The 27193-nt window shown below is 42.3% G+C and overlaps 1 protein-coding gene across 3 annotated transcripts in view; it reads right to left on the bottom strand.

Annotated features, from left to right (window-relative positions):
• vwc2l (von Willebrand factor C domain containing 2 like) overlaps positions 1–26517 on the bottom strand; it is a 33343-nt gene extending 6826 nt beyond the window's left edge. For 2 of the 3 annotated variants that reach the window (XM_034109410.1, XM_034109413.1), the window contains exons 1-3: positions 26041–26517; positions 24475–24965; positions 5805–5934 (exon numbers count right to left, since the gene is read on the bottom strand). In XM_034109410.1, the coding sequence (XP_033965301.1) occupies positions 5805–5934; positions 24475–24888 (544 nt within the window). In that variant the 5' untranslated portion in view covers positions 24889–24965; positions 26041–26517. Of the gene's footprint in view, positions 1–5804; positions 5935–24474; positions 24966–25749 lie in introns of all 3 variants that reach the window. The other variant, XM_034109412.1, reaches the window with a different exon arrangement.
• Between the last annotated feature and the right edge of the window lie 676 nt (positions 26518–27193).

Raw genomic sequence — 27193 nt, 5'->3', positions numbered from 1 at the left:
CAAAAACCTCTAATTCACAACAAAATTGCTTGTCCATATAAATGTCAGTCTGAATGTGTTACCTCATTGCCGTCAGCTCTATGGCTCTGCTACTGCATGATACGTCTGTTAAAAATCCACAGTGACAGTTTCCAGAGAGATCTATACATGGTTTAATCCTATTTTAGTGACAGAACGCTGGCCAATTCACTACTTCTCATTATAAATATCTTCATGAGAATTATATAATTACATGTATCCCCTGATAAATTTATAATTACATGTATCCCCTGATAAATGTACAGTATAACTCCTGATAAATATTAGAGCTGAATCAGTCGGACTCAATGAACATGGTTCTGGGAGATAAGCCCTCCCCTGGCTGACTATTCCATTGTGCGGCTTTGTGCTTTCTGCTGCTGTTTTCAGGGTGAAACACCAAGAAGCAGATGAGCTAAAAAGCCACATCCTATTTATGGAAAGTTTCAACAAAAGGGCAGCAGGCGGCCAATGCAGAAGCATTGTTAGTCAAAAGACATCCGAATATCACGGCTGTAACCAGAACACATTTAGTTAAAAAGCGTTAAGATTCTGACCTGCTTTAAATTTAATTATAGTAAGTAATCTGGAAAAAAAGATCACTAATCAACCAAATTTGTCCTCATTTCAACCCAAGTATTAAAACACATTTTACTTTCCAAATCAATAACTAAATTATCAGTGTGGGTTTTTAACAACAATTACATTTTAAACATTCAATAACATTTCAGACCTAAGCAAACAGGCCACCCTTCGACGATTCTGATTGGTTTTGACATTAAAAGAAGCCAAAAATGTTCTTTATCTTTCTCAAAGTGAGTGGGTTGAGCTGAACAGTGCTAATGCAGAGTATAGATATTATTTCAGAACTTCTTATATGCTGCAGTTTTTGTCTACAGAAGCTACAGCCCCTTTAACCACAACGCTGTCTAATGTAAGAAGTAACCAATCAGATCTCTGTATATTACGCTTCTTCAGTTCTGGAACTAGTGAGGCACATACCATTTTGTGATAATATCCCTAAATATATTATTTTGTGATTTCGACATGTGTCTCCAAAGGATTGTGTGAAGCTAAACACTTTCATACTTCACAACAAAATAATAAGGAAAAAGATAACTGTTGTCAACTAAAATAACATCATCTGCTTTTACTTATAGACTGTATAAATATCTCTGGATTTTAGAGCTAATTGGTGAATGTTAACATGCTAAACCGAGAACTTGAACATGGTAAGCTACATATCCTAACATGATAGCCCAACCCAGTCTCACGGCATTTCGTGTTCACCAACACGATTTTTAATCTATTGATTCGTGTTCACCAACACGATTTGCCCCTTTTTTTCGTGTTGCACAGCACGATTTTAAAAGCAATGTATTTCTACTGGTAATGTGTTTCGTGCCTGCAGGGTGCAGCACGTCTTTTTCTCCGGTCGGGTCGTGGAAGACCGGAAGCTGTGTGGTTCATAAAAACATGTTCTTACTCAATATCAAGCCACAGTTATTGCTTTTATTTTAAATCGTATAATTTCGGAATTTTGTTGCCGTCTGTGAGGAAAATAAATGGCTCAGAGCCTCAGGATACTGAAATCTGTATTTTTTAAATCTTTTTCCTTCTAATTTGTTATTCTTTTCAAAATAACACACTGTTATTTACTCACCAATAACACACAATTATCCTTGCTTTTATTTATTGGTTTAATTCCATAATCTCGGTCTTTTTTGGCGTCCGTCAGGAACTGAATTTCAAAATAAATATAACCGGAAACAGACGTAGGCATTTCGAGCGATTACCCAAGATCCTCAGCTATGGTTTTAAGCTCGCTGATTGGATGTGTTAGCCGCAATGCATGCTGGGATTTGTTGTTTATATTATATGAAATCCGGAAAACATTTTAAAAGTATAAAATAATACTTAATTCCGAGTGCTCTTGCTTTTCTCTTTGAAAGTCATCACATAACGGCATTGTAATACACGGTTCGGCTGCATTACATATTACAGATCTGCCATAGTTCTTTATTTAGAGAGCCCTGATGAGAAGACCTTTGGAAAAACTGGAAGAAATGGCGCTGAAACTGAATAATTGACGTGGATCATAAATATATCAACAATTAAACAACATCTTCAATTTCTCTTCACACAATACGTCTCCTTGCAGTATCAACACTAATTCGGCTGACTTTTACATTTGATCTAATTCATAGATAGGTTATATTTACACCATAACGGTGCACAGCTGAGAGAAAAGGACTGTAGTTTTCAAAGATATTACTGATTTTCTTGGAATGTAAGAATGTAAATAGTGAGTCTGAAATAGTATAGCAATATGCTGTAAAATGATGTGAAAGCATGCATAAAACTATACATCTTCAGATGTTGTACATACACACTAATAATACAAAGTTATTATGGCTGTGTGCACCTCCTAGTGGTTAAAGCACGTTATTGAATTATTGTTTTTATGTGAATATTTGATTACAAAAATATTAAGAGTACTACTTTCATAGGGGGAAAGTATAAATATAGAAATATAGAATATACAAAATCAAGAAGATACTATAAGTGATCTCTACAATAAAACAGTTTAGTGCAGGATGTACACAGATATTAATAGGAGGAGGTGCAAAACAGAAAAACCTTTATTTAAACATTACATATTAAATATTAAGCCTGACAAAGTAATTAACGTCTAATATATTGCTTTCCTGCAATGTTAACTATGTTGAAGCACTTATTTTAACTGATATTATACACATTAATTATACTCTTATGTATGTAGATAGAATAAGAAATGTGCAGAATATGGCAGTTTACTGGTGGAGGTACACACATATTGATAGATGTCTTGTAATGCACTGTTGAGGAAACTGTGACCCAAGTTTTTCATTCATTGCATAACTACACCGTAGTTGTGTGTATGATATGTCGATAAACCTTTGAAAATCTTGAAAGGGATGTGCAAAATAGCCATAATATACAGTCTTTAATTAACTATTAGTAGAGAATAACGAGTAATGAATATACTTTATTACTTGTTTCCATTCATGTCAATTGCAGATACATGTTTAGTCTTCTCAAGCACCAACTATCAAATATCTCTCCTGATTGTTGGCACTTGACAATCACCTTACCTGAATTTTACTCAGGTGTAACTAAAGTCTGATTTAAGGGTTGTTTATATTTCACATAATTAATCAGAATCTGCAAAGTAACTCAAATAAATGCAGTGGAGTAAAAATACCAGGTTAACCTCTGAATTGTAGTGGAGTAGAATTACAAAGTAGCAATGAGCTGTCATGTGGGTATACGGCATAAATATAATGCTGTGCATTATGGACACAAGTGATTTTCACCCATTTATTAATTATATGTTTTACATTTGATAACACCAATGTGTTTAATAATGGCAACTTCTAATTGTGGGAAAAACGAAAACATTCAGTAGAGACGTCCCATAGAACATTTTGCGAAACACAATAGCCAGCATGTGAAGTTCTGGGGGGGTGTTCGATTCCAGTTTTGGATAGTCTGGCGTGGTTTCGTTCCATTTCACACAGCTGTTTGACGCTCTGCGTAACCTTACGGGAACTGTAGTCCTAAACGATAGCTGGGGATTATGGGTAGTGTAGTGTCTTCGGCCATCCTAAACTCAGAAATGTTGACAATCGCAATGATGCTCGAAATGTCCCTTATAGGCCTACGTCTGTTTCCGGTTATTTTTATTTTGAAATTCAGTTCCTGACGGACACCAAAAAAGCCCGAGATTATGGAATTAAACCAATAAATAAAAGCAAGGATAATTGTGTGTTATTGGTGAGTAAATAACAGTGTGTTATTTTGAAAAGAATAACAAATTAGAAGGAAACAAATATTTAAAAATACAGATTTCAGTATCCTGAGGCTCTGAGCCCCATTTATTTTCCTCACAGACGGCAACAAAAGTCCGAAATTATACGATTTAAAATAAAAGCAATAACTGTGGCTTGATATTGAGTAAGAACATGTTTTTATGAACCACACAGCTTCCGGTCTTCCACGACCCGACCGGAGAAAAAGACGTGCTGCAGCCTGCAGGCACGAAACACGTTACCAGTAGAAATACATTGCTTTTAAAATCGTGCTGTGCAACACGAAAAAAAGGGGCAAATCGTGATGGTGAACACGAATCAATAGATTAAAAATCGTGTTGGTGAACACGAAATGCCGTGAGACTGGGTTGGATAGCCTTGTCGTGTTAGCAGGATCATGTTAGCATTTAGCTGAAACCCGTGCTGTGCTGTTAGCATTAGTCTTTTTAAATTAAAAAACACTTGTCACTGAAAATGAACACCTTTAACAAACATAATACACTTGTGATTGTGTTGGTCTGGGGTTGGACACCAACATCACTACACTCAAGTATGAACTGCTTGTGGTTTTGTCTAGGAGTCTTGTTGTTACCTTTTAAAGAAAATGTTTTGGCTTTTTGAAAGAGTTGTGATTATTTCACATATGTATTTGAAACCAACTGCTTGTAGCAGGTAAAGAAAAGACAACTCTCTTCCACTGATTGCATGTCTAACCGGAGCACACAAGTGGATGTCTTCCTTTCACAGCCCTCTGTACCTTGGCAGGAAATGGGAGCTAAACAACATTCTTCATTGTCCTCTCCCCAGCCCCTCAGCTTCCATAGGGATAACTGGCTGCCAGAGCCTGACCAGGCACCCTTTAGGGAGCCTGGAAACGACAGGCCTACCCTGAAATGCCAAAGGTGTCACTGTGTCCTGTCAGCCTGGATTAGCTCTCTCCTAGCAGCTTCTGCAGCCTTGTTAGTGTGGGTGTTTGTGTGTGCTCGTGTGTTAAAATAAAGGAAAGATGGCAAGGTGGATAAAGTGGAAATGAGAAAATAGTGTGAAAGAAAATCTGAGTGGTTGTGATGGAATAGCCATTTAGCTACCGCCTTAAACCAAATTCCTCCCATCACATTTATAGGTCAAGCGCTGCTTTAAAAAATAAGGGGGGAAAAATATTTCAGTTTGTTTGTATGTTTTGCCTATTTTCAGCAGGGTTACTCATACTTTTGCCTCAACATAATGAGAAAATGAAATACAATAACAAGGCACATAATCATGGGAGAACATGTATTTGTTTATCAGTTTCAGAAACACTTTTTTGTGCTAGGTCTTGTAGCTCTTAAATGATCAAAACCACACATATGAACTGTGTAAAAGGACACAATAGGAATCTATGATTAAACATTGCAACGTTGTGTTGTGTTGTGCATTTAGTATTACCCACAGGCACTATTTGTTGTTGAGCATTCCAGCCAGGATCACATTGCAGGCAAACAGTTACTGTACTTCAGTCATAAAGCTCCATCTATCCCTCAGGATTGGTGCTGGCAAAGGGAAATGTCCCACTTTGCCTTGTAAATAGGCAATGAACCATTGGAATGCTATAATTCTAATTTAGGGATTGGCTGTGTGTGAGACAAGGGCGTCAGGGCACTGGGAGTTAAAAGGCTCTCAGAGGACCCATTAGACCTTCCTACCGTGCCTTTAATCAATGGGCTAATGTTTACTCTGCTTAGTGTGTCATTTATAATTAAAACTAGTACTGCTCATTATTGTCCAACGGGCCCAAGGTAATCATTTTAATTCATAACACATCAATTACATCCTGATCGCCTAAAGCCACGACCGTCAAATGGTGATACCACGGATACACTTGCCGTCATTGGTTTAATGAAAATGTAATGACTTCTGAGAAGTGTGTGTGGAATTCCAGAAGAGATGGGTATTTACCGTTTTTACAGATGGGGCAGCATTGCTCCGGCTCGTACACAGGGTTGACACACTCTGGGACGGCGCAGTCGGACACCACGCAGTGCACCTCATTATTTGGTTCGCAGCGGCACCATTCACAGGCCGACGGCTGTGGGCAGAAAGAGGTGAGGGGGGATTTGGGTTAGCTGAGTCAGAAGATCTTACCTTCATCATGTGCATGCGCTACATGGTTACCAGGTCAGATGAGCAGTCTGCTGTTATATCCCAATTAATAGGATCTAATGATATGAATCTCATGAAGAAACAAGTTCATAAATTATTCACAATGCCCTTTTAATAGGCCTCTTGCATCTTACAAACAAGCGTGTAGCAGACTTTAAATGTTATCCCCAACTAATAAGAGAGTCTGTAAAGTAGGGTTCATGATATTTAGTATTTTGCTGCATTCTTCTGTGGAATGCCTCAGGAAACTGCATATCTTACCACCTCTACAACATGTAAATCAGTGCTCTGCAGCTCTCTGTGCTGCTCCCACTCACTTGACTATCTAAGTCTCTTGACCGGAAAATGAACTGTAATGCAATTACATGGAGTGGGAAAATACAAACTGTTTCCAACTCACGAAAGGTCAACTGCTCATCATAGTAAACAGACTTTTGATGGCACCTCTGCTCAGGATCTGCCAGCACTTTGTTCTGGGCTTAGAGGGTACACATGTTTCATATCTAAGAACCGTTTTGCAGTTTACATCCGATAAAATATTGTTGTTTGGTGGACCAATGAGTGCAGATGATTCATACTAAACTGGGTTATTTGTTTGAAGTCCACACATTTATGTAATTCGCTGCAGTCAATATTCTAATGCTTGGCATTTAGTTTTCAAAACCAGTGACTTGAAATGTTGACTATTGAATGACATTGAGATGACTATTATGCTTAGCTTTTGCATGTTTAATATTCATATAATCAGAATACCCTTTAAAGCCATAGATGTTTTTGGAGTCTATGCTTATTATCTCTCTGGGGGTTAAATGATACCATTGCCAAGTCTTGGTGCTAAAACCAGTGAACGCTGCAGGAATTCAGTAGTACTAAACAAGAAATTGTCCAGCTTGTGAAGAGTAAACAAACAAGGTATAATGGAGGCATTAGTGAGCTTTACATGTGCTTGTAGTAGGGCTGCTCGAAAAAATCGTTTTGACATCATAAGCTGGCCAAAATCTGATGTGCTCATTTTCAGGTTTTTATATAAATGGATCCGGACAAAAAGTGAGCAAATCTTTTTTACTGAATCGTTCAGAATCTCTTTACACAGAGGGGACACGTGTTTATGTATAAAAGTCATGAAAAAGTGGATTTTGCATAATTGGTCCTCTTTAAGTGGCACAACATGGGAAATAGCCAGTATTTTTTTTGGGGGGGGGGGGGGGTTTCATGGCAGTCACACATTGAAAGTCGGCGGAGAGTAGGAAGGAAAATAAGAATAGGAAACAAATGCACAAACCCTTATTAGTGTGGCGTCTTAACCCAAAACTATTATTACTACTGTTTGTGGTGAATAAAATAACCAAGCATCAGAGCAGAGACTTAAACATTAATGTTTTTCCTCCTGTCATTCCATTTTCCCTCATTGAGTTAGAAAACATATGCATGTCTGAACTGTAATGTTTACTTCCTGAAATATCAGACAATGGTCAGATGGAATAAAAAGTTAGGACAACTATCTCTCAGATATGATTATAAAAGGCAATACAAAAAAAAGCTTGTTCCAAGGCAATGAATAAGTTACAGAACAGTGACTGCATTTGTTTCGAAATGTCTGTAACTTGTTAGTGTGCTCCTGGTATAAAATGTCTTGTGTATCTTCGCTTTAAAATATTCACACTTAGTGATGTTAATGAAGATAGATTTCATCTGCTCGTATATTGTGCCTGTTGCATATTTTAGAGCTGTTGATCCCTGATGTAAAACACGCCTTTCCTTTTCTCGTGAAGCTGCACTGAAATAATAAAAGCTTCTAAGACATCTATCACTTCACTCTCCTCTCATTAGAAATTCCTCTCATGTCTTACCCACACAAGTGCGTTCATGTAAATAAACCATTTCAAAAATATTTCCTTTCGAGTTAAGCACCCCTCCAGTTATCTTCCCCTCTTTCAGTTCCAGCGCTCATACCGAAATATACCAATTACATCCACAGCAAGGTGTTGTCTCATACATATGGAAGGTTTTGCCAGCCTGACAGACTTTAAGTGTGGGGGCTGGAAGGTGAGATCCAGGGTCAGCTCTGCAGGATGTACGGGGCGGTGCCTGACATGTACAGTCTTGATTCAGGATGTCATGCTGCACAACAGCTTTCTGGTTCTCCAACAGGAATATTTGACTTTGTCTTGGCACCCGTCATTTAATATATAAGGCTCACTCATGAGCTTCCATCATAGAGAGAAGATGATTCACCTTAAACCGGGGCAGCATATCAAATCCATTACACCTTATTTTAAATCGACACTGCTGGCAGCAGAAACCCAGGTTCTGTCAGGAATATTTGAGGTGTAATAACAAATAAGTCTCATTCAATTGAAGCAACAGCAGCAATAATGAGCTTTACACTGTGTTTTTATCACAGTCTTTAAATAGAGCTTCAAGACAGTTTAGTGAGTTTACATTCCCATATTACGAGTTTATACAATCCTGGTTAAGTGTTTTTGCATGCAAGCATCCTGTTTTTAAGAAAGCCAATATGCTAGTCATGAACACTATTCTAAGACTGACCTAAAGTCTGACCATAACATTAATAATATCCTTATTGTTCAGGGCATCCTTTACAATTACAGACCTTTACTAATATGGACATGCTAGGCTAATGTAGACAACAAGAGGGTGCTGTAGCAATCGTGCAATGGACCAAGCTGAAGATCCACTTAAGATAGGGTAGCTTATTTTAAGCTTGCGATATGAGCTACTAGAAATTATGTTAAATGTGGTTCTTGATAATAACAAGTAATGTTATGAATGGTTACAACAACAGAGAAAGAGCTGAGGGAGTAAGCTAAGTGGCAAGTATTATTATAGAAAGATTGATTGATTTAATGGAAATGTTCACAGTATCACATATTTTCTCTTTTTATAACTTGAAAGTAGGCCAATAACTATAGGTTACTTACGTAACCCCAGTCCTCAGAGTAACATGAAGTGAGATGTCTCACTATGGGATGCGCCTCACCGCGGAGCAAACAGAAGCATCAATCTCATTACGCCAATCCTGATTGTCTGGTGATCTTGACGTCAGCGTCAGGGGAAATCCCCCCCATTTAAGTAGCTTGCGCCACAACGCATGCGTCATTCAAAATAACCACCTCTTCTCGCTTCACCATAGCAAGGAGGGCCATCTGGTGAGACATCTCACTTCATGTTACTCTGAGGACTGGGGTTACGTAAGTAACCTATAGTTCTCATTCATAACACTCCGTTCGATGTCTCACTATGGGATATTGTAGCTCCCGTATTGCCAGACGAGCTTATCTCGAGAATCACCGATCAACTAGAATTTAACAGGTAGAGTCCCGACTCAACAAGGTGCCCAGCACTGCTCGGGCCACGCTTGGAGCGGAGATGTCTAGCCTGTAAAAGCGGACAAAAATGAGCGGCGAGGACCAGCTCGCCGCTGCACAGATGTCTTGGATGGAAACACCCTTGAACAAAGCCCAGGATGTAGCCAGGCCCCGAGTCGAGTGAGCCCGCATACCCCAAGGTGCTTGCAAATTCTGACTCGTATAGGCCAAAGCAATCGCCTCCATGATCCAGTGGGAGAGCCGTTGCTTAGTAACAGGCTTGCCCTTGTGAGGGTTAGCCCAGGACACGAAGAGTTGGTCATTAAGACGAAGCTCTTTTGATCTGTCCATATATGTGTGTAAAGCCCGGACTGGACACAACAGATCCTGCTGCTGCTCCCCGGAGGAAACCAGCGGCGGAGGAAATGCCTCAATGTCAATCGGGGTACACGAACCAACCACCCTTGGTGTAAAGGCAGGGTTGGGCTTCAACAACACTCTCGTTTGCCCTGGGGCGAACTGAGTGCATGAGGGATGTACAGACAGTGCGTGAATATCGCTGACCCGCTTGGCGGATGCCAGGGCCAGTAACAGCACTGTCTTGAGTGACAGATGTTTCATGTCAGATCCTTCCAGGGGTTCAAATGGGGTCATTTTGAGCCCATTTAAAACCACTGCCAGGTCCCATAAGGGCACCAGCGACCTGGAGACAGGAAGGAGCCTGCAAGCTCCCTTCATAAAATGGCAAACCAAAGGATGTTGGCGAGCCGTCTTACCCTCAATGCCCACATGGCATGCAGCAATAGCAGCCAGGTACACCTTGATCGTGGAGAAAGCTTTGTGTTTATCGATCAAGTCCTGTAGGAATGATAAAATCACCCCGACAGGACATTGAAAAGAGATGTGTCCTTCTTGAAGGCACCACTCCTCAAACACCCTCCACTTACAGTCGTAAAGAGACCTGGTGGAGGAAGCTCTCGCACTCTGAGGGAGTCCCACTGTATTCAGATTGTACCACTCACGGGTCAGGCCCATAGTGCCCGGCGCTCTGGGCGTGGGTGAAGGATCGCCCCCCCCCGCCTGAGACAATCTGTCCCTGCGTGGTGGGGGCTGCCATGGCTGCCCGCACAACAGCTGATATATCTCCGCCAGCCCGTACGTTGCGGGCTAGGGCGGAAACATCAGAGTAATTGTGTGGTGTTGCTCCTTCACTCTGGCCAGAGTTGGGGGTAACAGAGCCAGGGGTGGGAACGTGTACAGAGGACCCGGAGGTCGATCGTGTACGAGTGTGTCCCCGCCTAACAGTGCGTTTAAATCGTGCATTAAAGAGAACAGCTGTCATTGAGCATTTTCTCCTTTTGCGAACAGACTTAACGCGGCTCCGCCGTAACGCACCCACAGCGGACTCACGATCCTTGGATGTGGAGTCCAGTCTGCATAGAGTGGTGCACCTCTGGACAGTAGTTCTGTCCCGAGGTGCATCACTCCCGGTACCTGTGTCGCTCTCAGAGAGAGGAGACGTCTGCCGCTCCAAGGGATCAGTTTGTGTGTCAGTGTGTGTGACTGGAGACAACGCAACCTCCCTTGGCGGTTCATACACGATATCGTGTTGTCTGTCCTCACGAGGACATGGTGTCCTCTGAGAGAAGGCAGGAAGCGTTTTAGGGTGGGGAACACCGCTAAAAGCTCCGGGTAATTTACGTGCGCCCGCTGGAGGTCTCTGCTCTAGAGACCTCTCACCGGGCGACCTTCGTAGATACCCTATCAGCCTGTCTGACATGCGTCCGTGGTGACCACCTTCCGTGAAAGGACAGCACCCGTAGGCGCGTCCCGCACTAGAAAAGTCGGGTGTAGTGCCACTACGCATTACATAATAACCAATAATCTGCGCACGCCGTGGCGCGCGGGGTTTAGTTTTATTATGAGACCCATGTTGAGCGGGTGCTTTACGAGGACATTTGTCTGCGTAATCTGACTCCGCTCGGTGGGCATTATAGATAAAACCCTTCTTTCTAGGAGAGAGAGAACCTCTCTCTCCAGAATATTGGTTGACTCTCTCTGGGTTTGTGAAAACAGATAAAGTATAACTGTTTTGAGAAGCCCAGGCAGATGTCGTGAGTATCTCCTGCTGTATGCTCCTTAGAGCCAGCTGAGATGTCACGCTTACGGCTCCAGCCGGCACTGCGCATGCGCGTGACGGTGGTGCCTTCACAGACCTGTCAATAATCCACCTTTTGAGAGATGCCTAGCTGCTCTCAAAGGGGGAAGAATTGGCGGGCTGTTTATTGGTTTTATTGATTTTCTTTTCATTTTTTTTTTTAGCTGCGCCCTCGGCCTGAAGCCTGGATGCGTCAGCGGCAAATGTTTTCTGACAGAGGAATCAATCAGCATGTGACATGTGTTTGTGCGGACTTGAGGATGGTGTTTAGGCATCTCTCGAGGCGACGGGAACACATTCACGGAGGGGAGAAGGAGGGGCTGGCACGCCGCTCGCTTCTTCTTCCTCGACCGCTGGCCGAAATTCTGGGTTGGCTGAGCCTGAGCTTCAGCCAGAACCGGAGATTTTCTCGGCCAACTTGCCCTTGTCTCCAGCCTGGGCTGGGAACTCGGGGTGGGCTGCGACCTCTGCTTGACCGGTGCTTTGAACCGGGCAGAGTTCGCTTGGGTGAAGGACTGCTGCTGCGAGGGCAGCGGCTGGACCCTTCGAGGGAGGCAGAGGTGGAGTGCCTCGTCCTCCTTCTTCTTCGTCTCACACCTCCTTTGCATGGAGGCGAAAGCGGAGCCGAAAATTCCCTCGGGAACGATGGGCATATCCAGCACATCTTCCCTTTCTCGGTCAGGGAGGTTTGTGAGGTTGAGCCATCTCGCTCTTTCCTGCACCACCATGATCCCCATTACTTTTCCCGTGGCCTGGACGGCGCAGCGTTGGACACGGAGGCAAATGTCCGTGACCGCTGCCATCTCGTCCAGAGTGGCTGCTCCCGGGCTACCCGACAGGTCCTCGCAGAGCTCCGCTTGGTAGGCGGTTAGCAGCGAGGACACGTTCAGGGCCCTGGCGGTCAGCGCTGCAGCTTTATAGGACTTTTCAGTCATTGTGGACTGAAAGCGGTCCGCCTTTGCTGGCAGCGTGGGGTTCCTGCTCGCCACCAGCGGTTCCATGGGCGGTATGCGGAGCAGGCCAAGCCTCTCCATTCCATCGCAATCCAGGGAGGAGGCACCCTGGATTGGGACCTTGTTGCTGAAGGGCCGGTCTCCCCACGAGACCGACACTTCATCCAACATTCCCGGAGAAACCGGGAGGAGTTGCCTCCCCTTGCCCGCTGTTTGGGGAAGATGCTTCCCCTCGTAGCAGGACCTGGAGGTCTCATTGGCCATTTCAGGCCACGGAACATTGAGTCTGACCGCAGCGCGTTTGCACACGGCCTGCAGGTCCATGCTCAGACCGGGCGAAGCTGGTGTGCTGTCGCCCGGGAGAGCAGCCCTCGCTCCAGGCTTTGCAGCCTGGGCCGATGACATGAAGGTGTCCTCTTCTTGGTCATCCGACTCGGACAGGAGGAACGCCAGGGCGTCCCCCTCCTCGTCCTCCTCATAGTCCAACTCGAGGACATCCTCCGCGGGTGAGACCATGGGGAGGTCTAACCGGGAGCCCCAGCTTGGTAAAGCACGGGAATCCGTTCCCGCGGGTCTTGTCGTCACCGGGTCCCGGCCTGTCAGGGCGCGGGATTCCGGTTCTGAGGCCATCGCTGATAATGAGCCCCAGACCGACACGGAGAGGGGTTCGCTCTCTGTGGCGGACGCCCCTGTGTCTTGACTGCCGGCCGGCGGGTCCATGGACATGGGGGGGTCCTGTTCCGACAGGCTAGCTTGTCTCGCTAGCCGTCGGCGGAGGCTCTTGACAGTGAAGTGGACACAATGTCCGCATGAGCTGGGGTTGTCGATAGCGCCTCGGGCATGTTCCAGCCCGAGGCAGGACGAACAGACCTGGTGTGTGTCTGTGCCCGAGAGCCGCAGAGTCAAGCCACCGAGTCCCTGACTCCTCTGGTGTGAGGGAGAGGGGCGTCCATCTTTGTCGCCTCGTGGCGTGGAGAGGGCCCGCTCTCGACAGGTGGGACGGGAAAAAAGGTATTACCACCTTGTCCTTAATCCAGGGAAAGAGGACGGTGTGGGTCTTTTAATCCCGGAGAATACTGACTGGTGTGGCAGTATGCTCCTCTTTTAATCCTTTTCCCCTCCGTGGGGAAGAGAAAAGAAAAAACGTCCTCGCTACCGTGGTGTCGGTAGAGAGGGAGCGAGCTAGCAACAGGTGTGTTGCTAGCTTGAAAAAATCGGACCTACCTTACTTTCTCATAGAGAAGGGCGAGGTCGATTTTTCAAGTACTAACGGCGTTAGTACTACCGTCTTCCTGCAAAGCAGAAGGAGTAGCCGGCTAGCGCCCGTCGACCGAAATGGGTATTTTGGGTTCAGTCTGTGGACCGTGAAGCTTGCCCGGCTACTGTGAGATGTGCTCTGAAGCGAGAAGAGGTGTTTGAATGACGCATGCGTCGTGACGTAAGCTACTTATAGGGGGTGAATTCCCTGACGCTGACGTCAAGAATCACCGGCCAATCAGGATTGGCATAATGAGATTGATGCTTCTGTTTGCTCCGCGATGAGGCGCATCCCATAGTGAGACATCGAACGGAGTGTTATGAATGAGAACTAACTACAATACAACAAACAATATCTCAATCTACATTAAAAACATAGAATATTATATTTGTTCTAAGTATTGGGAATGAGGTCTCAGCTCTTTAGGTTATATCAACAGCCCCTCACAATTCCTGTGCACATCCCATGTTAAAAGAAAGAAGCCACCTTCTAGAAACCCTAGGGCGGAGGATAAACTGTTGTACTTTTGTCCTTTATTACTTCTGATAAGATGGAGAAACTAGAACCAGAATGCAGCAGTCCTCGCAGCCAGAAACAGAAATGGGCTCATTCTCAAATGCTTAAGAGCTCAGACAGTACAGAAAGCTGGGTCTATATGGGGAAGGCAGACCCGCGCAGACATTAAGAAGCCTGGATATTACTGAAATAATATACAAAAGGCTTTGAATCAGATTAATGCTACTTTCTGTCTATTCACATTCTTGAATATGATCAATTCCAGGATGCTAGTGTCTATGTGAATGGAACTTTTAGGACACAAGCAGCTACAAAAGCAATCCGCGCATGTAATAGTTCTTATATTTAAAAAAAGCAACAGCCTAACAAGATTACTCCCCCTAAAATAGCATTTACTTAGCAGGATGGTCAATTACATGTTAGTCTGAAGTATCTAATTATTGGTAAAAGCCCAGCACAATCACGTACTCGCTCTAGGAGTGGGACAATTAGTTAAGTGCATGGTAAGGATCCAGCTTACACCAGTTTCGATTAATTTTTGATCAGCTGCCAAAACATAGGGCAAGGAAATTACACTAAAACATAACAATGGACACAATTAGACGCAGTTTCACTGGAGTCTGAATCTGGCACAAATACAGTTTTCCTTTCAAGGCATATTACTATCTTTAGAGGATAGCGAGGGAGATGATTAGACATCATATAGTAGTCTTTCAAAATCTGCTAAACCTTTCATTTGTGTTTTTGTCTCGAATTGTGGCTGCTGGTAAAATTGTATGGATGAATTGGAATTAGACTCGACATGAGAGTTAACATATAATTCATGTGGTTTGAGGAGATGGAATCACTATTTATTTAGCCAGAAACAACAAAACAGTGATTTGGATTAATTGTTTATGGCTCACATACATTTGTTATGTTGTCAGACTGATGAGAAATGGGCAGCTGGCTCTCTCGACTTGCATGCAATGTCGAGTGTCTTGATCTCAAGGTGCCACTTCCTCCATTTTGTATCACAGTGTTTGTTTTTGTAGTTGGTTAAACACATTTCTTATTTCTTCGTTTTGATGTGGTCTATACTTTATACTGAATTATTTATCCAGAATAACCTATATACACACACAATAGTTTAACCTTTAAGTTTAGGGGCAAAAGTACACAATGTACCACTTAATTTACTATACTGCAATTTTCTACATTCTCAGACATCTTGAAAACATTTATTCTAAAGATACTCTTTAGTGACAATCTTATATTGCGTTAATTACTCTAGTTTATTATTGTCTTAATACCAAAAAGTTAAAATATATAAATCATATTGTGAATGAATGAATATTTCTGATTCATTTCTGGGATGTATACTGTGAGGAATTCAAAATGTAACTTAAATAGAAATACATAACAACAATAACACATTGAACTGTATCTATTATTGGAATATATTCATGCTGCTTTTGCAACATCTGAATGCACAGGTATAGCTAATATTCACAACTGTATACCATTGGGTAGTTTTACCTACAAGGCATATTTTTCATTGAAGAGTATAACTAACAACTTAAATACTCAAGTAAAGTACAAGTAAAGGTTGTACTGTACGGTATTCGAGTAAATTATAAAAACAGATTGAAGTACTTTGGTTGCATAATTGCATTTTCCATTGCATGTAAGGTAATTGTCGTTCTGCTTGTCAGTAGAGAACAGTTTGAACAATAATGAAAAAAGCAATAGTCAGCAGAGTTAACATTTTTCTCTATAAATATATTGTTTTGAACAAATATGTAAAACAAGAGCTCCTCAATTGTACATTCCTTCAATGTATTCAGCTGCACACAGTGCTTTCAGTGCGTCCTTTTGTGTGAGGTCTAGCGTGAAGAGGATCAGTCATGCCTAAGCCCAGCCTCACAAAAGAAAACACCAACATCTTAGACGTGCTGCCAGATGTTTCGGTGAAGAAAAGTCTCCTGTTGTCTTTTTCTTTTCTGTGGGTTTTAGAGTGAAGCGGCTGAAATGGTTTTTATTCCCACTCTGAGACAAATGTAGACAGGGCCAGGTAGCAATGAGTAGTTAAATAACCTTCAATGGGGATTCTGCTAGGGTAAAATACCCAAAGACTAGACAACTGGGTCACATAAATCCCCCCCATTTATTCAAGGGATGGGAGTGGGTTGTCACACTGCATGCTGCTGTTGTCAAGTCAAAACAATATTCCACCAGCAGTCAGAAAAAACAGACACAGAGGAAGACTTGTTTATTGCTGGCAGTTTTGAAAAACACCCTTGATACCTAGGGAATAGTTACTGCTAAAAATAAAAATAAATATTAGGTGGCATAGTTTTTATGTTTTCCTTAATAATGTCTTCTAATTGGGTCCTTTGCTACTTCTGGCAAATTGGATAGGAAAACCAATTTGAGCAATCATTTATACAGCTTTTATGGCTGTGTTGTCTCATAGGTGTCTGCTGAAAAGCAGAGTCACACATTTCTGCGTTTGTGTGTTCATGCTTTTCGATTGCCTTGTTTTGATTGTTTGTGCACATTTCTATGATCACGCATTGAGTTTAGCAAAGGCTTGTTGTGTTGACAGAAGTCACGAGAAACAGACAAGTCGCAAAGACAAAGGCATTTTCACTTGCATCTATTGTCAGTGCAGAATGGTAAAATGTTGTGTTGATGTGAAAATGATAATGCCTCGATATTCAAGCCCCACAGGCGTTAACTACAGTATATTAGTAGCTGCCTCGTGGGGATCTTAGGACATATATTAAGATTGCATTTTTTATCAGTTATATTTATTTCAAATGAATGAATTAACATTACTTGCCTCTAAATGAGGAATTATTCAAGATAGTCTGAAATGTTCTGTGTGTGCCTCTGACACAGCAAATGTTGGAGCCCTCTCCCCTTTTCCCACACTGCATCCCTTCTCTAGGGGGATCGCAGGAAGCACGGACAGGATTGTTCACATTTGAGTTCACATCCCAGCCCTAGCCTGACGACCTGGGATCTGAACTCACCATATAGCTCCTGGTTCTTGAATGAAGCTGCGCTGGAGCCATGCTGGACAGACTGGACCCCTCCTCATCTGATGGGGAACCCTGGAGAGGTGAAATACCTACTAAGGTTGAGTGGCACGACTCTCTCACAGGGCAAAAAAACAAAAGAGTAGAAAATACACCCACTGGTGGTAAATCTACAAATACCTACATTATATCAACCATTTGATACAATGTACCAGTAAATACTTTGATGGTGGAGTACTGTATTTTAGGCTTATTATCAGGTTGCTGAGGCATGAGTTATACCAGCATTAGATTCAACAAATGACAGGTTGACATTGCACCACAGTCAGCTGATTTATGTTGAATGAATGCCCAAAACCACTTGCATGAGAATGACTGCATATTCGACTTACATTGGACTTAAAGACTGAGCTCTAGCATGATGACATTTTCAGTAAAATGTGTAAAAATGTGGCTGATGCCACGCTATGTATACCAAGTCATTCTTCATTAATTCTCCGAGCAACCCAGAGGCTTCAAACTGACTCCATGTCTCTCTGTTATCAATCTCACATTGCTGTGTCTTTGCGTTGCATCTCCATCATCTGCAACTGAATATAAATGTAAATGTCTGCACAATGTAGCCAGTGTGCGAACTATACCACGGTCTCTGGGGGAGCCGGGATTTATTTATTTTTTGCGGAGGGGGGGGGGGGGGGTAAATGCTGATCCGTGCATTAATAGCAACAGCACAGACATAGGCCTATTATAAAGAGAAAATATGTTGCACACGGGGTGGTGCCACAGGTCTACATTTACATGAAACGTCCCGATGGATCATGTTCATGTCAACAAATTTCCCGAGCATGTACGCAAACTTCAATCAACTTGATAATAAATAATCCACGGACCACCAAGGTATCGTTTGACTGTTTAATTAAATCAACTTAAAATGACTCAAAAACAGGCTACATTGTTTCACATTGGCTATAGCCTATTATGGCTGTAGCCTACACAGAGCCGAACACACACGATAAGAGCAGCCAGCGGCACCAACCATGAACAATATTAATATTAATAATACAGCTATAGCACAACACAGCCCTCTCACTGCCTGGAGAGACGCGACGCCACACACACAACACAACGGCTCGTCTTCTTGCGTCTCTTCAGCCCCCAAGTTAACGTTAGCTGTCAAGTTAGCACTAGCACTGACGTTAGCTCCCTCCTCTCTCGGTTCTGTTGTAGCAGCAGTCACAACGTACGATGTGCTATCACCAGCTACATTCGGTTGGTCTTATTGACAGGACAGAGGGGCTAAAGAACTGTTTTGTGTTCTTGATAGCTATGGACTGACTCAGCATGTGACGGAGCCCACGCACAATAAGGGGCACACTCTGGACTTAATTATCTCAAAGGGTCTGAATATCTCTAAGGTTGTGGTGACTGATGTTGCACTCTCTGATCATTCCTGTGTTTTCTTTGAGAGCTCTATTTCTGTTCACAAAAATGTTCAAAAAGAGGTAACCACAAAGCGATATTTAACTGAAAATACTAGGGAAATGTTTACTCAGAATTTTTCTTCCACACTTGCCCCTGCTAACATCTCAGTAAATGAGCTAGTAGATCATTTTAATTCAAAAATTTAAAATGTTATAGATGCCATTGCTCCAACTAAGGTAAAGGAAGTGTCTGACAAGAAAATATTTCCATGGAGAAAGGCCATGACCGTGAAAACAGAAAAAAGAGAATGTCGAAAAGCTGAACGCAGGTGGCGAAAAACAAATCTTCAGGTTCACTTTGAAATCTATAAAGAGAGACTTGGCCTTTATAATTTGGAATTGAAAAACGCACGACAATCGTTCTTTTCTGACATCATTACCAAAAACAAAAACAACGCACGTGCCTTGTTTGCTACCGTCGACAGACTCAGAATCTCAGTGCTGCGTTTGACACTGTTGACCACAGCATATTACTAGACCGACTGGAAAACTGGGTGGGACTTTCGGAAACAGTTCTAAATTGGTTTGAATCCTACCTAAAGGACAGAAACAACTTTGTTTCTATAGGTAAATACACATCTGAGTTGACAAATATGACATGTGGGGTTCCTCAAGGCTCCATCTTGGGGCCTCTTCTCTTTAACATCTACATGCTACCACTGGCTCAGATAATGAAAAACAACAAAATAAGTTACCATAGCTATGCAGATGACACACAAATGTACGTAACAATTTCACCAGGAGACAATGCTCCAATTCAAACAAGTAAGTAAGTGCATTGAACAAATCAATGACTGGATGTGTCAGAACTTTCTCCAATTAAACAAAGATAAAACTGAGGTAATGGTTTTTGGAGCCAAGTCAGAACGTATAAAAGTTAGCGCTGAGCTTCAGTGTGCAATGTTCAAAACAACAGATAAAGCCAGAAATCTAGGTGTAGTCATGGACTCTGACCTGAGTTTCAACAGTCATATTAAAACAGTTACTACATCAGCCTACTATCACCTAAAGAATATATCTAGGATTAAAAGACTAATGTCACAGCAGGATTTGGAAAAACTTGTCCATGCTTTTATCTTCAATAGACTCAACTACTGTAATGGTGTCTTTACAGGTCTCACTAAAAAATCTATTAGGAAGCTGCAGCTGATTCAGAACGCCGCTGCTCGAGTCCTCACTAACACTAAGAAAGTGGATCACATCACTCCTGTTCTGAAGTCTTTACACTGGCTTCCTGTGTGTCAAAGAATAGATTTCAAAATACTGCTGCTGGTTTATAAAGCACTGAATGGTTTAGGCCCAAAATACATTTCTGACCTCCTGCTAAATTATGAACCATCCAGATCTCTCAGGTCTTCAGGGACTGGTCAGCTTTCTGTCCCCAGAATCAGAACTAAACATGGTAAAGCAGCGTTCAGTTATTATGCTCCAAATATCTGGAACAAACTCCCAGAAACCTGCAGGTCCGCTGCAACTCTGACTACTTTTAAATCCAGGCTGAAGACTTTTCTTTTTGTCGCTGCTTTTAATTGAACTATTTATATCTTAGACTGCACTGTAACTTTTATCCATGTACTTTTTCTTTTAATGTTTAATTTAACTATTCATATCTTAGACTGCACTGTAACTTTTATCCATGTATTTTTTCTTTTAATGTTTATTTTATTAGCTTTTCTTTTTAATGACTGATTTTAAATGCCATTTTCTTAATGTCTTTCATTTTTTGTAAAGCACTTTGAATTGCCTTGTGTTGAAAAGTGCTATATAAATAAACTTGCCTTGCCTTGCCTTGCCTTGATCAGGTTGTTTGGCCGTCTTTTTAAAGAAATTGCCCAAGGTAAGTTGTTTTTTTCTTTTCGACATGTGAGCAGCAGCAACAATGCCTGGTAAACATGCAGTGCTAACTAAACGAGCTTGTGAGTGAGTGGGTAGTGGGTAGTGGGTGGAGCTGCGGGCAGCGTGCAAGCAGGCGACACTTTTTTCATGAATCATAAACTCTAAATATAATTTTATTTCACTTATTTTACACCTTTGAAAAAAAAAAACATGCCCAAAATGGAATTTATTTGTTCATCATATCAGTATTTTAGAGAGCTCCCCCCAAATTTCACAACCCATGTTCCCAGGGGAGCTCATGTCACCACTAGGGGAGCTATAGCTCCCCCTGCTCCCCTCCAGTTGGCACCCTGAATGTAGCACGAGCACTGCCAAGGAAATGCCAATGAGGGCCACACCAAAGGTTAACCTGTCTGCATCTCTAAACTGGGCTCTGAACACCAGATACTGAAGGACTTTGATTTACTTTCATGTAAAGCTTTCATGTACTCACTGCAGAGACCCAGCCCCTCGCTCAGGATGTATACCAAGACACCGGAGCTACTTGTGCAGTCTAAGATACGGACTCCCCCCCCCTTATTTCTGTCATGGCACTTTCCCTGAGATGTCAATAAGAACAAATTAATGCATGTCTCTCCATCAAGTGTGAAGTGATGCCCTTCCCTCTCTGGGCTCTCCAGTCAAGGTTAGCATGAGGGTGAGCTGCACTATTGATGGACTTGATCTCACATCAAAGTGCGAGGCTTATGCACTCACAACTGCCCTCACAGAAATCTGTGGGCTTGCATCTCAATGCAGGACTTTGCTTGTATCTGTGTGATGTGCAAACCAATCAGTACAGATTAGGAACATGATCCTGCTCATCCATTATTAACAGCAACACTGTGTCACTGTCATTGTGTTGTGCCAGTGCATAATGTATGTACACAAGTAGCAATAACATTAAATAGAGCACCCCATTACTAAGGCCCCATGCAGGTTTGAATCTGACCAATGGTCCTTTGCTCCATATTGGTCAGCTAATGCTGACTCCAATTGTGTCAGCATTAGCATAATGGCCCCTACGGCAGAAAACACGATGCTTTATACTGAATTACCACAATACTGACTCGCCATTCATTCATCTGAATTAAAAAGGTTGTATAAATAAAGGTTTTAAATTGAAAACTGATGGACAATTCCTTACCACAGTTGTGTTTTGCCTTTAGTATTTCCACAGACATAATTATTAATAAAAATGCTTGTCTACATTGTATGTGGCTAACCTCACTGTGTAGCCCCCCTGCCTGTTTCAACTAGTTTCAGTGACATGACATGCTAATATTCACAGGTGCAACATGTTCTAACATCTCCCAGCAGAGGTGTCTTTGCTTTGCCTTGGAGTCATTATGTAAACTAACTGAAACAAACAAAGACCTTCCACAGATAACAAAACAGTCTGATGAAGCCTTGCATGGCAGTACACCTCTGAAAGGTTTCAATAATAACCCTTTGTGTAAATGTGTACTTGCTGCAAATGATGTTGAAATGCAGTGTTTTCAGTTTGTCAACAGGTGGTATCGACATTTGTCTTCAGCATAGACAGCCCAGCTTCATACTCCTCTGATAATAACAGCTTTTCAACCATGATTGTTATCTTCAGCGTATTTATATTTTATGAATAATGGGTCAATACATGTTTGTATCGTTCAAAAAAGGTTTGCTTGAGGTGGCAGACCTACAGAAAATGATCACAGATGCACAGCCTGTCCTTTCAACGCTACAAAATAGCACCCTTCAGCTAATTTCAGTTTTACGGCTTGCAACTCAAATGTGTTGGTTAATTGATCACCTGATTATAGCAAAAAACTCGGCTAAATAAACTGCATACTTCTTGTGCAAGAACGTAAAGCACAAGCAGACACAGAAAGCAGCAAGCTAGTACATGTAGTTGAACAGTTAAAGAGCCAGATATTCTCAAGAGATGGTGGAGACCAAAACCAAAGCTAAAATAAAGTGAATAATGGACTTACATTCTTCAGCTGGCTTAATGAGCAACTGTTTGCTAACACCTTTAAAAGATTAACTTTAAAATGTAATAATAGTTCAATGTTGAATTTACAGCTTGTTATGCTGCCTCCAAGTTCACTTGTAGTTGTATAATTATTTGGCTAATAATGTAGGTTATTCAGTAGTCCTTTTCTTTCAAAGCTAATTTTATAGCATTTTAGTGCTAAAAGCTGTGATGCTTTCAGTTGTGTGGTTACAAACACTGCTGAATTCCCAGCTAATCTTCCTCTGACAATGCTCATTAATGTTGAAGATGCTTTTGCAAGCTTATTTTCAAGTATCCATTTAGTTCTGGAGTGCTTATTATCTTTGAATTGTATGCACAAAATAGACTGAAAAGTGCTCTTCTTCACTGAAATATATACATAAATCATGTGTGCACTGGACTGGATAATCCATTAGTCGCAGAGCTGTTGTTGGTTTGTGTGTCTCCCATTTTCTTGTGATGGAAAAAACTGTTGGCTGTTTTTGTGGATAAATCTTAGGTAACAAATAGGCAAAAGTTTCGAAAAATCCAATCCATTTGGCCATGTCCTCATGCTACCCTACATGCTACATGCTACATGTTGGGTTAACTAGATTTAGATTCTTTCTCTAACATTAGGTCATAATATGTAATTTTTGGAACCAGAAAGGGATAAATGCAGGTGATAAAGTGTCTTCAAGCTTACTTTAGACCTGAATACTCTTGATCAAATCAGTACATCCAAAATATTATAAAGTTGTCCATTGGAATTGTAGCATTTGGCTGACCAACTATATTTGACACATACCAACCAGTTACTAATATATTTTCACGGACATGCGCATATGCCTTGATTAACTATAGCTATACCATTGTCGAGGCTGCATTATGTCATATTATATTTCCATCACTTACAGCGCCAATCCACTTGTGAGGAATGTGAATGAGGAGGTTTCCTCATGGGCAACAGTTTAAACACAGACTTACGTTGTCATGCTAATGTTGCTTTTTCTAATCAGGTAGCACTGTCAAGCTCTATAACAACTGCTGAGACACTGGTCTGGTGGGTAGAAGCAGTCACAGGAGACATGGAGGAACTGAATCGGCCTGCAATGACTCAGTATATCAACGCATTCAAATACTCTAAGAGCATGTCGGTTTAGTAATGCCGGGTGCATTTTCACTAAATGGCACATGGATGACATCACTCTGAAAGGCAGCCATCTTTGTGCCCTTATTGGCCAATAAACACATTTTCATGATACTTTTACAGTCTGCCAAGCGGTGATATATTCTCACACAAAGAGGAAGCCTCACTAACCCAGACCCTTATAACCTCCCACCAATGTTGAGCTGTTCCTAGTAAATGTTAAATATCATCAGACCTATACCATTGGGTGGGTGCACTGCACGTAATATTCATCCTCTACAGTGGCTTCAACCAACATAACATCATCATGACATTAGATTTAATTTTGTGTTTCAATTGATTGGTAGCTGTCATTTTACATGAACATGAAAGTCTATGTAAATGTTTGTATATGACATTTACAGACTGCCATGTAAGATGTGTGCTTCAGTGGCATACAGACGTTGAACAAGACAGCCTGAAACAAACTGGCAAGATGGAACCAACTTATTAGCATCAGTTGGGAACTCTTATAGAAGTTTAGATGTGACCTCATTAGTACTACTGTGAATATTCTGGAAGACATATATCAAATGGAAGGCCAATAATTAGATTGCAAATTGTATTTTTTTTTTTTTGTACACATGAATGTTCCCTCTTATATGAGAGAGAAACATAGTATAATTGAAAAGTTTGATGGCAACCAACCAGCTATAAATCACCTGTCATATTACAAGATCTCTGTTGAATTCTAGAAATCAGATCTTACCTTGAATTCTTGAAGTATTTTATACGTTTTCCCCCGGTACTCGCAAAAGTTTTTAACCTCCTTGCATTCGGGGCAGCATCCATTGTGCTCCACTTTTGTGCACTTGGGATGCAGTTTTGGGCACTCGGGCTGGTCGCACACAGGCCCGTCCTCCGTGCACTGGCACGGACAGTTCGAGTGTCCCGGGTAAAAGCGCTCCCCGAGTTTGTAGACAAAACCACTGTCATCCACGCACCCTTTCCCCCGGTAGTCATCGAATACAATGTTTTCAGTGGCGGTCCGCTCCGCCTCGTCCGCGGTGTAATCCTCGGGGTTTCCCACCGAGGCCGAGGACACGGCGCTCAGGGCCAGCAGGAACAGGAAGGCGGTCAAGAGGAGAGGGCCCATCCTTCGCCGCGGCATCGATGTCCACATTCAACAAGATGTTGTGTATGTCATCGCTACGCTCCCCGTATCCTCATTACTCTCGTCAGCATCATCATCACTTGAGGCTGCAGTGGGGAAAAATAAGAGATTATAGCCTATGATGGACGATGACTCCACGGCTGTTGTTTTGGCACATCCTCATTAGCACCTCACATCCTGTGCATTTGTACGCTAACAGCCATTATAGAGATAATCATACAAGTTATTATTGTATCTCCTGACCCCCCCATGCAGGTCACTCAACAGGCTAATGTCATTATTCCCGAAGGAAAAAAATCTTTGTTGACAAACGAAGCGTGTAGTGTTCTATGTGCGCTCGTGACGTGATGTGGGGGGTGTGCAGATTCAAATTCTCTTCATGCAAAATTGCAGCAGTGGGGACGTTTAACTTCAGAGAATTTTTTTTAAATCATTCACTATCTGAGGTGGGTGGAGTGGGTCCTCGCAGTATTCTTCTCCATATATAATACAACACAACCTACCTTTGTTTAATTCAAACTCTATGAGAGCGATTAGAGACAACAGGTAGCTGGTTTATTTTTCTTTGAAGCCAACGATTATAGACATTAGTCTAAAGACACTGCTCAGACTCTGAACTAACCTGCTCTTAAATTTAGCGATGTAACATGCCAATGTCCTGAATCATGCGCAATGATTTAATCCCAAATGCATCACTCACTGTGAAAGGGAAAACCACAGCATCAACACAGTAAAGCAAGAATAACAGCAGAAAATACATATTTTCCCTCGGCTTGAAGTCAATTTGTTTCTAATTGCTGCATGTCTTGACAGATCAATCGAAATGCCAGTGACAACAGGGATATGTAGTGCAGGATAGGGCAAACTCACCGCGTTAAAATAGCTTGATATCCACTTAGAGTGTGAAGCCAGAGCGCCCAACACAGAGAGGGCTACAGCAGATTAAAGACAGTCCCCTATAGCCTATTGGAAACTTCACTTTATCCACAGGGTAAATTCAACAGACTCCAAATACTATAATCCTCCCTTCTGTTCGTGATGATGGATTTAAAAGCAATTAAACACCAGCCTTTTGGAGATATGATTCTCCTTTTCCAGTGAAAAGAAAGCGATATCCACGTAAAAGTAGGTCTGCTTCATGATAATCCTCCCCGGACTCACCTTTTGGAGACAAACAGTTCACGTCCAGAGGCATGCGGCACAGACAGAGAGACAGAGACAGAGAAAAGAGCAGCAAGAGAAATCCTCTAGCGTTCCCCGAGAATCCGGAGTCTTTTCAATATTTCCCCACACGCAGGTGAATGTTAGAGAGCTGCAGTCAGTCTTGTTGCGTGCGTGTATACATCCAGCGGTTTCATGGCAAATACAAATCCAGAAGGGTAGAAGTAAGACACATTAAACCAAATGTCATTGTTTGTTTTTCAATTTTTCGGCAGAGGTCGCATTAACCGTCAGCAGGCGAGACGGAGGCGGGAGCGCTCCGACTTTCAGCACGTTGGAGAGCGACTGTCTCCTGCGTCCTGCACTGAGCAGAGCAGAGCGCCCCCCGTCCCCCAACGTCACCCGCAGACACAACAACTCACACCCCACGATCCGAGGACAACTCCGGCTGCATTTCTCCAACAGGTCCTGTCAGAGGTAACGGCTCAAATCAAGTCAAACGGATAAATAATTCGTCAGCAGTCTCAGATACGCAGCTGCGTGGGCTGTGTGCGCGTGCCTAAACTGGCGCTCCTGTGTTTATGTTTGTGTTATTATTACAGACCTGTACATGTGTGTGTGTGTGTGTGTGTGTGTGTGTGTGTGTGTGTGTGTGTGTGTGTGTGTGCGCGTGTGCGTGCGCATGTACGAGTGTCTCTTCACACATTACCTGCAGCATGTTTCCCTGACTCACTCATTATGTGCAGCACAGTATACTGATTGTGCAATTGTATTTTGCCGTGCAACGCAAAGACTTGTCAAGCTCCAACAAGATCAAGAAGACAGTAAGGCTTTGCACAACAGCATCGGCTTTGCTTTACAGATGGTAGCCCGTAGGGGCCACTGCCTGACTACATTCAGTCTGAGAACAGATGACTGAGTGAGACCCAAAATACCACCACTTAATTAGCTCTTCCCATGAGTAACCACACACATCTTATAACCTCAACCTTATGGCCTGCCATGTTCACATATGTGTTCACAGACTTTATTTTTAAGGATTAAAACCTTGTATTCTATTTAGAGCTCTTTTAATCAAAACACCTGAAGTACCCAAGGCAACTCAGTCGAAAACTCATTTCTAGAGAGTATTGCAAATGATACAGTAACATTT

The sequence above is a fragment of the Pseudochaenichthys georgianus genome, chromosome 21 (assembly GCF_902827115.2).
Source record: "Pseudochaenichthys georgianus chromosome 21, fPseGeo1.2, whole genome shotgun sequence".
NCBI classification, from domain to species: Eukaryota; Metazoa; Chordata; class Actinopteri; order Perciformes; family Channichthyidae; genus Pseudochaenichthys; species Pseudochaenichthys georgianus.
Note: the sequence above shows the minus strand (reverse complement) of the source record. Positions and strands in the feature narration are given on the sequence as shown.